This window comes from Gigantopelta aegis, chromosome 6 (assembly GCF_016097555.1).
Source record: "Gigantopelta aegis isolate Gae_Host chromosome 6, Gae_host_genome, whole genome shotgun sequence".
NCBI lineage: Eukaryota > Metazoa > Mollusca > Gastropoda > Neomphalida > Peltospiridae > Gigantopelta > Gigantopelta aegis.
Window position 1 is genome coordinate 89101392 of NC_054704.1, and position 12421 is coordinate 89113812.

Genomic DNA, 12421 nt, shown 5'->3' on the forward strand with positions numbered 1-12421 from the left:
GAAAATGACCATGACGTGCTGCCATTGTTGTCAAGCGAAAATACTTGCCAAAACCACTTTTTAATTCAAATTTCTACGGTATTTTTCATTGAAAAACAACAAACAAAAGCTAGCATGCTGTCAAATGAACTTTCCTGTTAACAAAAAAATTGGGAATGCAGTGTTAAGTATGTCGACTGGCATGACGTTGGGCTAGATATCTCGCCTACAGTAGTCAGAAGCTTAAAGGGTTTTTTTCTTATTAAATTATGCATCACTTACGACTTCTTGCTTAAATTGTCAATTTTGACATGTTCAGTGTGTTTCTGGTCATTCTGGTGTCTGTAATAGTTCCACATATATTTTATACAATTCAGAAAAGGTACGTACCTAAAAGAAATTTATATTTGGTTAAGTCTTCTGACAGATATTTGTATTACAAGTAATATACAAATCAAGGATTTGCTGTAATCCTCAATTGAATTGAGTTAGATATGTGGAAATTATTCCTCTTTGCTGAAGTACTTAAATGCTCTCTCTTAAATAGTCTTACATTATTACTTCCCTTCCTCTTTGTAACTAGTCAAAACCGTTATGCATAATAATTATTCCCCTTAGTTGATTTTGTAACATTTGTTGATTTTGTAACATGATTTGGCATAATTATTCCCAGAGTTGTAAAACACCATTATAGATAAGTACTTCCATTTAGTTAGTTTAGTTTTAAGAGATAAATGCATATTAATTATTTCTTATAATTGTAAGATACAGGTGTACAAGTACATTTTGATTCCCTTAGTCAGCTTAAAATAGATACTAACAGTTTTAATTTTGACATTGAATTTGTTTATTAGAATATAGTCAACACAATCTTTTTACTAGTTTTTTAAAACTGTTTTGTTTTTTGTTGTTTTTTCAGACGAGCAATAATAGATTCCTTTGATCGACATATTGCCAAGTACTTCAGTTGACCGAAAACATCAAGTAAACTACAAACTGGAGAATTTCTTAATATTTACAATTTTGGATAAATGTGCTAATGTGTTTTGTGACTGCTGGTTAGTGTTAAGTTTATCATCATATATAAGTCCAGTACTTGATATTGTAGATTTTTTGTTTTTGTTTTAATCTTATTAACTAACATACTTAATCAATGTCTTAAATTGTTTGAGGGTTTTTTTTTAAATATAAAATTGGATTTGTTTTTTTACTTTAATAGTTATGAGAAATGATATGGAACCCAGTTTTCTTGTGTTCTTTGCAACTGTTTTTTGTTTAACTTAAAATTGCTCTCACATCTGGATCATTTTATTGCACTAATGATAATTACCTCTATACGCAGTGTTCTCGCTGGGTGAAAATTAAAGGAGGGAGGCTGCGCAGCACCACACCATTAAAAACAAAACCAAAAAAAACCCCAAAAAGGATGGGTGGGGGGAGCTTGGTTACCATATTGTTGTGTGTTGGTTGACTTTGTGGAAAAACATACTTCTTATTTTGCCTACAAAAAGTGCAAAAAAGTTTATACGAGATACAAGCAGACTCGTCTTTTAATTGAACTGAAGATGTTATCGATCTGACATTCACGGGCAGTTCTGGTTTTGCTGAACCGATCAAAGTTTTAATATTATTATTTTTAATAAAGATTTCAAGACAATAAAGATGTTTGTAAAGTGATCCCCTAATGTCAGATACATTTTTTTGTTATTTCCAGCTTCATCGAATGAATCGATCACTGTGATAAAATATTATCGCCAGCTGATAAAAAGTAGTTTCGTTTTTGTACAGATGGTGTATATATTATTTGGCACCCAAGATAAATTATTTTAATGATAAACACTACCACTTCCGTTGTTTTTATAAGCGGTAATATCCTCCAAAATGAAAAGTTTATAATATTTTATAAAGAACTGCTGAATAAACAGAATGACGGAAATGACAGAAAGTAAAAATCATCAGTTACTACCAATTATATCTGCAATTGAGGACAAAATATCAGACGATAGTTAGTGGAAACAAAAGACTGAATGACCGTTCTGATCACGTGACAAATATGGCGCCAAATAAGTGAGTTTTTGGGTTTTTTCAATCAGAGATTGCCGAATCCATAAAAAAATTAAAATGTTTTCATTGCTCAAATAAAATATAACTTTTCTTGTTTGTATTAAACATACAAATGGATACAGGTATGGGATAATATAGAGGCTATTAAAAATACTGTTAAATTACATTGTACAGTAACTGTCGTAAATGTTTCATCAATTGCTTTTTCGTACATACCATGGCTTGTTTCCTTTGATGTCCAGTGTCCAGACTGATCGTTGTTTTTTGGGGGGATTCTATGTTTGGAAAAAAGTGTGCATTTGGAGATAGCGGAGATAGGTGCTGAAAAATAAAGGAGGGCGGAGAACGTAAAAGGAGGGAGGCAAAATGCAATAGCAGGGTGGGCTGCTCTGCTTAAATGGAGCAGCGAGAACACTGCTATACAGATCAGTTACTTACACAGAGTTCATTTATATTAATTGAGATTTGTAGTTTCTACTCTTTGATTAGTAGATAATGTTATAATTGGTTATACTGGTATTAATGCTATTGCCATATTGGTTATAATAGAGCTATTGCCATATTGGATATAATAGAGCTATTGCCATATTGCTTAAATAATAGTACTATTGCCATATTGGTTTTAATAGTGCTGTTGCCATATTGGTTATAAGTGCTATTAATAATAAACTAATCATCCAGTTCTACAGACAAATAATTTTAGAATAATATTGACTGGTGGGTTATTAATGGGTGGGGTGTTAATTGATGGGTTTTTAATGGGCGAGGTGTCCGACCAGATTGTTGACATTTTGGGTGGGGTGGTTTTTAGCCAACACATCTATGTTGTGGATATTTATTTATGTATCATATACATAATTTTTTATTGTTAAATCCTGTCATGGCTCTATATTGTGCTTCTTCAACAAGGACTGTATTCTGAATGTCTTTTGTATTCAATGTTTTGTGGTTCTTTTAATAAACTAGCAATACATGAATGTTGTTAAATTGCTTTTGTTTCTGTTTTCTTGACTTGCCTTGACAGATTTGAAAGGTGTTACTTTTCCAGTGTTGACGGTATCAACTTTTGAACTTGAACACAGTCTTAAGATTTCACATTTAGTTCAGGAACCAGATTTTGGAAGCTATCTTAACTCTGTGATATCGTAAAAGTATAATAGGCTATGGCAAGTGACATTGTGATGTCACAGCTTATTACTGTTTTACAATATTGTAGCACTAAGATAGCTTTGAAAATCTGTAGCCAGATTCTTACAAATTATAAGTCACAGTGTTCAAAATATTGTAGTCCTAAAATGGGTTTTGTCGGTCAACATCCCTAGGGGCCAGTAAAACAATGTTTGCAGTTATTTTGCATTTATACTTTATCATCATATTTGGTCCAGCAGGTTTGGATTCGGTCTTGTGATAATCTGTTGCTTGCCGGACTGAATATCCAATTTCAACCCCTGAGTCACAGATAATGAAATTTGGGTTTATAGTTGCAACTATGGATATTCATCTGTATGCTTTAAGAATGAATGAATGTTTAATGACACCCCAGCATGAAACATACATCGGCTATTGAGTGTCAAACTATGGTAAATGCAAACAAAGTGTAAACTATGCTTGAATGCTTTTTATTACATTAAATGTGTATTTTTATTATATATTTAAAAAAAATAAGATTAATCATGAATTATACGTCACAAGATATGAACAGTGAAACTAAAACAGTTTGTGATAGAAGAGTCATTTTATTCTATGAAATTATCGTTAATAATATAATAAACATAATAGTTTAGCAACAACTAGGTAAAGAATAATAGCATTTGCATGAATTTAGCCCATTAGTGCAATATGGTTGCAAATTTCACGAGGTGAGATATAAATCATATTTGACAAAAAACATGAAATTTTCTATTTATTATATAACTTTTGACAATTTACCTTATTTTTAAAATGCCTGCAGCAAAATAGTTCCCACTTTCTTACAGTGACGATAACACATTTTAGAGTGAAATAGTGAAAATTTCACTCTAAAATGAGTTATCATCACTGAGTAACTGATAACACTTTTATTTCACTGATATTTTAAAATATTTCACTAAATATAATCTAATAAACATGTTTATCATTGGTGACTCCATGCCTACCGTGCCCATGAAGATCATCATTTGGTATTTAAGTTGTTCAGGAAAGTCACTTGTGTATACATCATTAGATATCACATCAGTGATGGGTAGTGTAATGACACCGTCTGCATCCAGGAAATATTTTTGGGAGAGAACTAAGGGGAAAAGGACATATGACCCAGCTTGTGAAAAGGACAACCCAAGGAATTTTTTTTTTAAAAAGATGAAAAAAAAGACCCTTGAATATATGTAGGAACAGTGGCATAGCGTGGGCGGGGCCACCGGGGCGGTTGCAAACTTCTAGACTGGTGGAAGGGACTCGGGGAGTGCTAACGGTCCACTGGTTAGGGGCTCAGTAATTGGCAACCCACACTACATCACTGTGTAGGGGGGTCACATATTGTACTTATGTTTTGAGATGCTCGAAGCCATTAAAATTATCTTAGTTTTCATCACCTTCGAAAAGAAGATGTGACCTAGATTTTTAAATAATAATATAGATCATATTATTACATAGCCTAAAATAAGGCCTGACACTGCTCTTTAAATAATATAGATCATATTATTACGTAGCCTAAAATAAGGCCTGACACTGCTCTTTAAATAATGATATAGATCATATTATTACGTAGCCTAAAATAAGGCCTGACACTGCTCTTTAAATAATAATATAGATCATATTATTACGTAGCCTAAAATAAGGCCTGACACTGCTCTTTAAATAATATAGATCATATTATTACATAGCCTAAAATAAGGCCCGACACTGCTCTTTAAATAATAATTAGATCATATTGTTACATAGCCTAAAATAAGACCCGACACTGTTTTTTTTAAATAATATAGATCATATTATTACATAGCCTAAAATAAAGCCTGACACTGCTCTTTAAATAATAATATAGATCATATTATTACATAGCCTAAATTAAGGCCTGACACTGCTCTTTAAATAATATAGATCATATTATTACATAGCCTAAAATAAGGCCCGACACTGGTTTTTTAAAATAATAATATAGATCATATTATTACATAGCCTAAAATAATAATATAGATCATATTACGTAGCCTGAAATAAGGCCTGACACTGCTCTTTAAATAATAATATAGATCATATTATTACATAGCCTAAAATAAGGCCTGACACTGCTCTTTAAATAATAATATAGTTCATATTATTACATAGCCTAAAATAAGGCCTGACACTGCTCTTTAAATAATATAGATCATATTATTACGTAGCCTAAAATAAGGCCTGACACTGCTCTTTAAATAATGATATAGATCATATTATTACGTAGCCTAAAATAAGGCCTGACACTGCTCTTTAAATAATAATATAGATCATATTATTACGTAGCCTAAAATAAGGCCTGACACTGCTCTTTAAATAATATAGATCATATTATTACATAGCCTAAAATAAGGCCCGACACTGCTCTTTAAATAATAATTAGATCATATTGTTACATAGCCTAAAATAAGACCCGACACTGTTTTTTTAAAATAATATAGATCATATTATTACATAGCCTAAAATAAAGCCTGACACTGCTCTTTAAATAATAATATAGATCATATTATTACATAGCCTAAATTAAGGCCTGACACTGTTCTTTAAATAATATAGATCATATTATTACATAGCCTAAAATAAGGCCCGACACTGGTTTTTTAAAATAATAATATAGATCATATTATTACATAGCCTAAAATAATAATATAGATCATATTACGTAGCCTGAAATAAGGCCTGACACTGCTCTTTAAATAATAATATAGATCATATTATTACATAGCCTAAAATAAGGCCTGACACTGCTCTTTAAATAATAATATAGTTCATATTATTACATAGCCTAAAATAAGGCCTGACACTGCTCTTTAAATAATACATAGATCATATTATTACATAGCCTAAAATAAGGCCTGACACTACTCTTTAAATAATAATATAGATCATATTATTACATAGCCTAAAATAAGGCCTGACACTGCTCTTTAAATAATAATTAGATCATATTGTTACATAGCCTAAAATAAGACCCGACACTGTTTTTTTTAAATAATATAGATCATATTATTACATAGCCTAAAATAAGGCCTGACACTGTTTTTTTAAATAATAATATAGATCATATTATTACATAGCCTAAAATAAAGCCTGACACTGCTTTTTAAATAATAATATAGATCATATTATTACATAGCCTAAATTAAGGCCGGACACAGTTTTTTTAAATAATAATATAGATCATATTATTACATAACCTAAAATAAGGCCCGACACTGCTTTTTAAATGTTTACATGTTTTGGTATTAAAAAAAACCCATGTTTCCACCTAAACAGAAAAATAATACTAAATTTATGTTGTACTCGCGTGATATTGTAAAGATGACGCTTTCAAGAAGTTTTTAAAAACCCTTGTAATTCTGTGGTGATGAAGAAAAAACAGGGTAAACAAAATTTGCATATTTCATTCTGTCTGGGTATGTGCGATTGTACGTGCACAGTTGGTGGGAACAGCAGACACAATTTGATTGCTTTGCCAGTTTTCATATCCTCAAAGTTTCTAACAAAGTCTGATGAAAACGTGTGTGGGTTTGGTGGAAACCTGACCTAAACAAGAGTTTTCTAAAGAGGATCTGCAACTTGAAGAAGGGCTAAATTACAGTATTCCAAAGTTAACAAAGTTGCATTCAGGGTTTCTGCCAGAGGGTAAAATGGGTATGGCGCCATACCCAAACATGTTTTGCACATTTTGTTTTTAAAGTTGACATTTCGACAAAATTAATAACTTTTATCATTACTTTATGATTTTCTTAACCCTAACCCTAAACCATTTTCTTTTTGGAGGAGGCCCCCCATACCCCCTATTGACTGAAATTGCATTCAGCACACACATTGAAAATACATGTATTCAATTTCATAGCACCATGCCCAAACATTTATTTCTGGCAGAAACACTGGCATTATATGTAACCCTATGTAGCATCCATCCAACCAAGATACTACATCTGTCTAACACTAAAATAAAAGAAACTATTTGTATCCATTCACTGAACACTGGAATATCAGAAACTTCAAAGTGTGAGAGAGTGGGAGTGCTCTCTCCCAGTGACCCATCTGATTCGACAGCACATACCCCAGCTTAAATGGATCCATCCACCATTCAAGGTGTATGTGTGTGTGTGGGATGGGGGGGGGGGGGGGGGAGAGGGAGGTCAAGCCTTTAACCCATTGGCCACCACACTACAGATTATTACTCTGCCACTGAGTTAACCCCAAATACAGGTATATAGGTCTAGGACAAAATCTATGAGGAGTCGTCAAAAAGTTCTTGGCCTAACTAAAAAAGTAAAGTTTATTTTATTTAATGACGCCACTAGAGAACATTGATTTTTATCTTATCATCGGCTATTGGACGTCAAACATATGGTCATTCTGACACTGTTTTTAAGAGGAAACCCGCTGTCGCCACATAGGCTACTCTTTTACGACAGGCAGCAAGGGATCTTTTATTTGCACTTCCCACAGGCAGGACAGCACAAACAATGGCCTTTGTTGAACCAGTTATGGATCACTGGTCGGTGCAAGTGGTTTACACCTACCTATTGAGCCTTGTGGAGCACTCACTCAGGGTTTGGAGTCGGTATTTGGATTAAAAATCCCATGCCTCGACTGGGATCCGAACCCAGTACCTACCAGCCTGTAGACCGATGGCCTAACCATGACGCCACCGAGGCTGGTTAACTAAAAAGGGACTGCATGACATGATTTTGCAAGATTGATGGCTATAACCACCAGTGATGTAACAATCTTGCAAAAAAGAATTCAAAGCACCCTGTTGAATGTGCTTTACTAGTATGATGAAACGTTTACAAAAGGTGTGCTCTTTAATCAGGACAATGGTGACTTGGCTGAACTGCATGTCTGTGGCTTTCAGCTTACCCCACCATATTCCCCAGATCTAGCACTGCCTGACTTCCACATATTTCCTTAGGAGATGTAAATTCCACTGTTGAGGAGTTTTTCAATCCTTGTTTGTCGGAGGGATCCAGGCACTGCATCACCATTGGAAGAACAGAGTAGACTTCCTTCAAAAGCAACAGGTCAACAGGTATAGGTCTATCCTAGTTAGGCTTAAAAGGTTTTTTTCATACCAAAATACTAAAACCAATCAAAATAGCTAGATTCCTAAAACATGTTGCTGTCATTACTTGCTAAATAATTATGACATGCCATGGCCTGAAAATGTCAAACCTTTTCTTCCACTGTATTTAACCTGCCAAAATCAATACAAAACAAATGTTTTTATTTTTAATGGTTCAGAAGGAATGACAGTTTTCATATTTCACTTTCTACTGTGGTGGCCATCTTGAATTTAGCTGTCAGGTGAACTAAATAAAGGAGCCAGGTATACCTCAGTGGCAGAGCGTTGTCATAGGATTGACTGCCCACAGTGAATCCATTCATGAATGTGTATCCCTGTCACAACCAGTGCCATAGTGGAATGTGCTGTTTTGTGTACAAATAAGCAGAAAAAAGTCCCACGTAATGGCACTGATATGTTCTTTCACCAAATGCATGTCACCGTAGATCGAGCGACTTCAATATAGCATTAGTGTCGGACATAACCCAGTGGTAAAATGCTTGCCTGTTCTAACCAGTTGATCTAGGATTGATCCCCAATGGGCTATTTCTAGGGCCTCCACGATACCAAAATATTGGACTCGAGTACTCAGGGTCAAACTGATGATGAATAAAGTAAAATAGCATTATGCATCTTAATTCCAGTGCTAACAAGAATGCCAAATCATGCCATTGTATTGCATTCCACACATTTGACTATTGTTTTGGAGTCGGTATCTGGATTAAAAATCCCATGCCTCGACTGGGATCCAAACCCAGTACCTACCAGCCTGTAGACCGATGGCCTAACCACGACGCCACCGAGGCCAGTATGACAAAATGACGTAAACAATATAATTAAATGAGAGTGCTCTTCCTTGCATGGGTACTCAAGTCCTGTGAATGGACTGAAGTCTTGCTAGACTCAACCCGTGCCGAGTACTTGTGGAGACCATAGCTATTTCTAGTTACTGCCAGCATTAAACAACTGGTATAACAAAGGCCGTGATATGTACTATTCTGTTTGTGAAATGATTCATAAAAACAATCCTTGCTGCTAATCAAAAGGAGTAACCGATATCGTGTTAGGTTGACCTTGGCGTACAGGTTCTAAGTCCTTGTAACAATAAACAATAAGAACACTTTTAGTATGCTGCAAGATTTAATATCTAAGACTTACCATTCCATGCCTGGGGTAACTCCCCGTATATACTTCTGTATTAAATCCCTAAACTATGTTAGATGCTCTCTAACCTTACATCCCCCTTTCTTTAAGATTAAACTTAATTTTACACTTCCCGACATAACTGTTCTTTCGTGTTCCAAATAACAGTCCTACTTGCAGTGTTCATATAAGAAACTGGCTAACTACTGAAACTAATATATCTATGCAGTTCAACTTAAAACGAAACTTCCCACATTTAAAGGTCCAGTTTTTGTGGTACTTTAACCACATGACCACTTCTGGTTATAGTCCCCTTTGGATGGGTGTTTGTTACATCAGAAGATGACGGCGACGCTGAAGCGGACTCTGTCTCCTCAGACATCACTGGTACAGGATCGATATCCATAGAAATGTTGTCCTCTGCAGGGTTTGGCAAGGTTGATGACACTGCAGGGTTGATCAGTTGATGAGGAGGCGGACTTGAACTTCGTCGATTTAGGTGCCTCCTATTCCTTCTGCGTAGCCCAGTTGATGACCTGACTGCATAAGATCTCGGACCAATAGGCTTCACAACTTCCCCCTTCATCTCAGTCGGTTCTTTGATCCAAACCTGATCTCCAGGTGACAGAGTTGGAAGTGTAGTAGCTCTATGCCGCCTGTCAAAGTTCTTTTTCTGCACTTCCTTCTGGTCTGCATTTTCCCACTTCATGTCGGCCAGCTTAGGCCAATCAGGAGTAAGCAAGGCAGGGACGACTGGAACTCTCGTCCTCAGGCAACGGTCCATGGACATTTCTACTGGACTGAAACCACACTGAAGAGGAGTCACTCTGTAGTTAAGTAGCGCCAGATATGGGTCTTCAGCTTTCAACAGAAAATTCTTGACCGTCTGCACAGCCCTTGAAGCTTCTCCATTAGCTTGCGGATAATGAGGACTGCTGGTTTCATGGGTGAATCCATATTCTGTAGCAAATCTGCTGAATTTCTGGGATGCAAATTGTGGTCCATTATCTGATTGAACAACTTCAGGAATCCCGTGTCGTGCGAAGATACTCTTGCAATGAACAATAACAGTCTCTGAAGAGGTCGAGGCTTGTAGATAAGCCAACACAATGTTACAAGAGAAATAATCTACTACGAGTAGATACTACTTACCATGCCAGTCAAACAAGTCCATTCTCACTTTCTGCCATGGGAAACCCGGAACACTGCTTGGCTTCAATGGCTCAGGTCTAGCTTTTCTCTCTTTCTCGCAGATTGCAAAGTTTTCTATCATGGACTGGATCTGTTGAGATAGTCCTGGCCACCACACAGAACACTTGGCCAGAGCTCTGCATTTTACAATGCCTTGATGGCCATCATGAATTCGGGTCAAAATGTCCTTCCTCAGTTCCACTGGGATGACAAGTCTAGTGCGATAAAGTAATAGTCCTTCTTGGACTGTTAAGTCGTCTCTCGCCATGAAGAATGGACAAACATCTGGATGAAGTTTGGACTTCACAGCAGGCCATCCATCTCTGCAGTAACGAGCGACTTGACTACATACCCGGTCTTGCTGCTGCTTCATCCTGATCTCTACTAGCCAACCCTGGGTCGCTGGTATACCATCAATCACAGACTGTACTAATGCTGTGGCATCACTTTCCAACAGCAGGTCAGTTTCCTGGGGAGATCCAACCGGAGCGCAAGACAACGCATCTGCAGTTGTCAGGTTCTTACCCGCTGTATAGATCACCTCATAGCTGTACCGCATAAGGGGCATGCGAAATCTTTGTATTCAAGGTGATAGCTCATCCAAACCCTTAGTCTTGAGAAGTGTTAACAATGGTCGATGGTCAGTCTCTATGATGAATGAAAATTTCTCACAAGCCCAAGTGGATGCCAGTGCCTCCTTCTCCACTTGTGCGTAACGTTGCTCTGTTGAGGTCATAGGTCTGGAAGCATAGAAGACAGGACACCACCTTCCATCTTTCTCTTGAAGCAGGACTGCTCCCAGTCCATAGGACGATGCATCTGCAGACACCTTGGTAGGTCGGTCTGGACTATAATGAGCTAACACAGGTGGCAAACTTAACTGTTCTTTCAGACTAACAAACGCCTGTTGCTGTGCTTCTTCCCAAGTCCACTGAATGTTTTTCTTTAGCAACTCCCGGAGAGGTCTGGTCTGGTCAGCGAGGTCTGGAGCAAACTTCTGCACAAAGTTAATCATGCCCAGAACACGGCGCAATTATGGCACATTTTGGGGACGAGGTAACTTCTGGATCACTTCTACTTTTGCTAGATCCATCTGCACACCTTCCTTAGAGATGGTATGTCCCAAGAACTTAATATGGCTCTGATTAAAAACACATTTTTCATTTACGGTCACCCCTGCATCTTCCAGTCTCTGCAAAACCTCATTCAGCCTCTGATAGTGTTCCTGCTGGCTGCGCCCTGACACCAGGACATCATCAATGTCAAAAATCACTCCTGGGATGTTAGACAACAACTGTGACATGATGCGATGAAACACCTCAGGACCTGAAGAAATTCTAAAGGGTAGCCTTTTATAACAAAAGCGCTCAAATGGAGTAATAAACGTTGTCAGCTGTTGTAAACCTTCATCTATTGGCACTTGGTGGAAACCACTATTACAGTCCAACTTAGTAAACACTGTCGCTCCTGCAAGCTGTGCCAACAGCTGGTCCATGGAAGGAAGAGGATAGTTTTCTCGCTTGACATTCTCGTTTGACTTTCATTTGTCAGATCTACACACAAGCAGATTGTGTCTTTCTTCTCTTTAGGCACCACTACTATTGGTGCGCACCAGTCTGTTCACTGGACGAATCACATCTAGCTCCTCCAGGCGGTTCAGTTCTTTTTTTACATTCATCTGCAGCGGCAGTGGTACCCGTCTTGGAGCAGAGACGGCATATGGTACAGCATTCTCTCGCAGTCTGATCTTGTAGGTTTCCTTTGTTTTACCCA

General features: G+C 36.8%; 2 protein-coding genes across 2 annotated transcripts in view; one reads left to right on the plus strand and one right to left on the minus strand.

The window, feature by feature from the left end:
- The window catches only part of LOC121374775 (B-box type zinc finger protein ncl-1-like), a 75291-nt gene extending 73654 nt beyond the window's left edge, over positions 1-1637 (plus strand). The window contains exon 13 of the mRNA XM_041501883.1: positions 899-1637. Coding sequence (XP_041357817.1) covers positions 899-950 — 52 coding nt within the window. The 3' untranslated portion in view covers positions 951-1637. The remainder of the gene's footprint in view (positions 1-898) is intronic.
- Positions 1638-8108: 6471 nt separating this feature from the next.
- On the minus strand, positions 8109-11207 carry LOC121374776. The gene is made up of 3 exons (XM_041501885.1): positions 10610-11207; positions 9792-10546; positions 8109-8258 (listed from the first exon to the last, which is right to left on the minus strand). Exons 1-3 carry the CDS (start codon positions 11205-11207, stop codon positions 8109-8111), a joined length of 1503 nt encoding a protein of 500 aa, XP_041357819.1.
- Between the last annotated feature and the right edge of the window lie 1214 nt (positions 11208-12421).

What these genes read in the sequence shown, in the direction of transcription:
- LOC121374776 (XM_041501885.1), bottom strand. Translation starts at nt 11,207, where the DNA reads ATGCGGTACAGCTATGAGGTGATCTATACAGCGGGTAAGAACCTGACA. An exon ending in GGACTTGTTTGACTGGCATG is followed by an intron (nt 10,547 to 10,609) that starts GTAAGTAGTATC and finishes CTTATCTACAAG; the next exon opens with CCTCGACCTCTTCAGAGACT. An exon ending in CGTCGCCGTCATCTTCTGAT is followed by an intron (nt 8,259 to 9,791) that starts GTAACAAACACC and finishes TTGCTTTTGAAG; the next exon opens with GAAGTCTACTCTGTTCTTCC.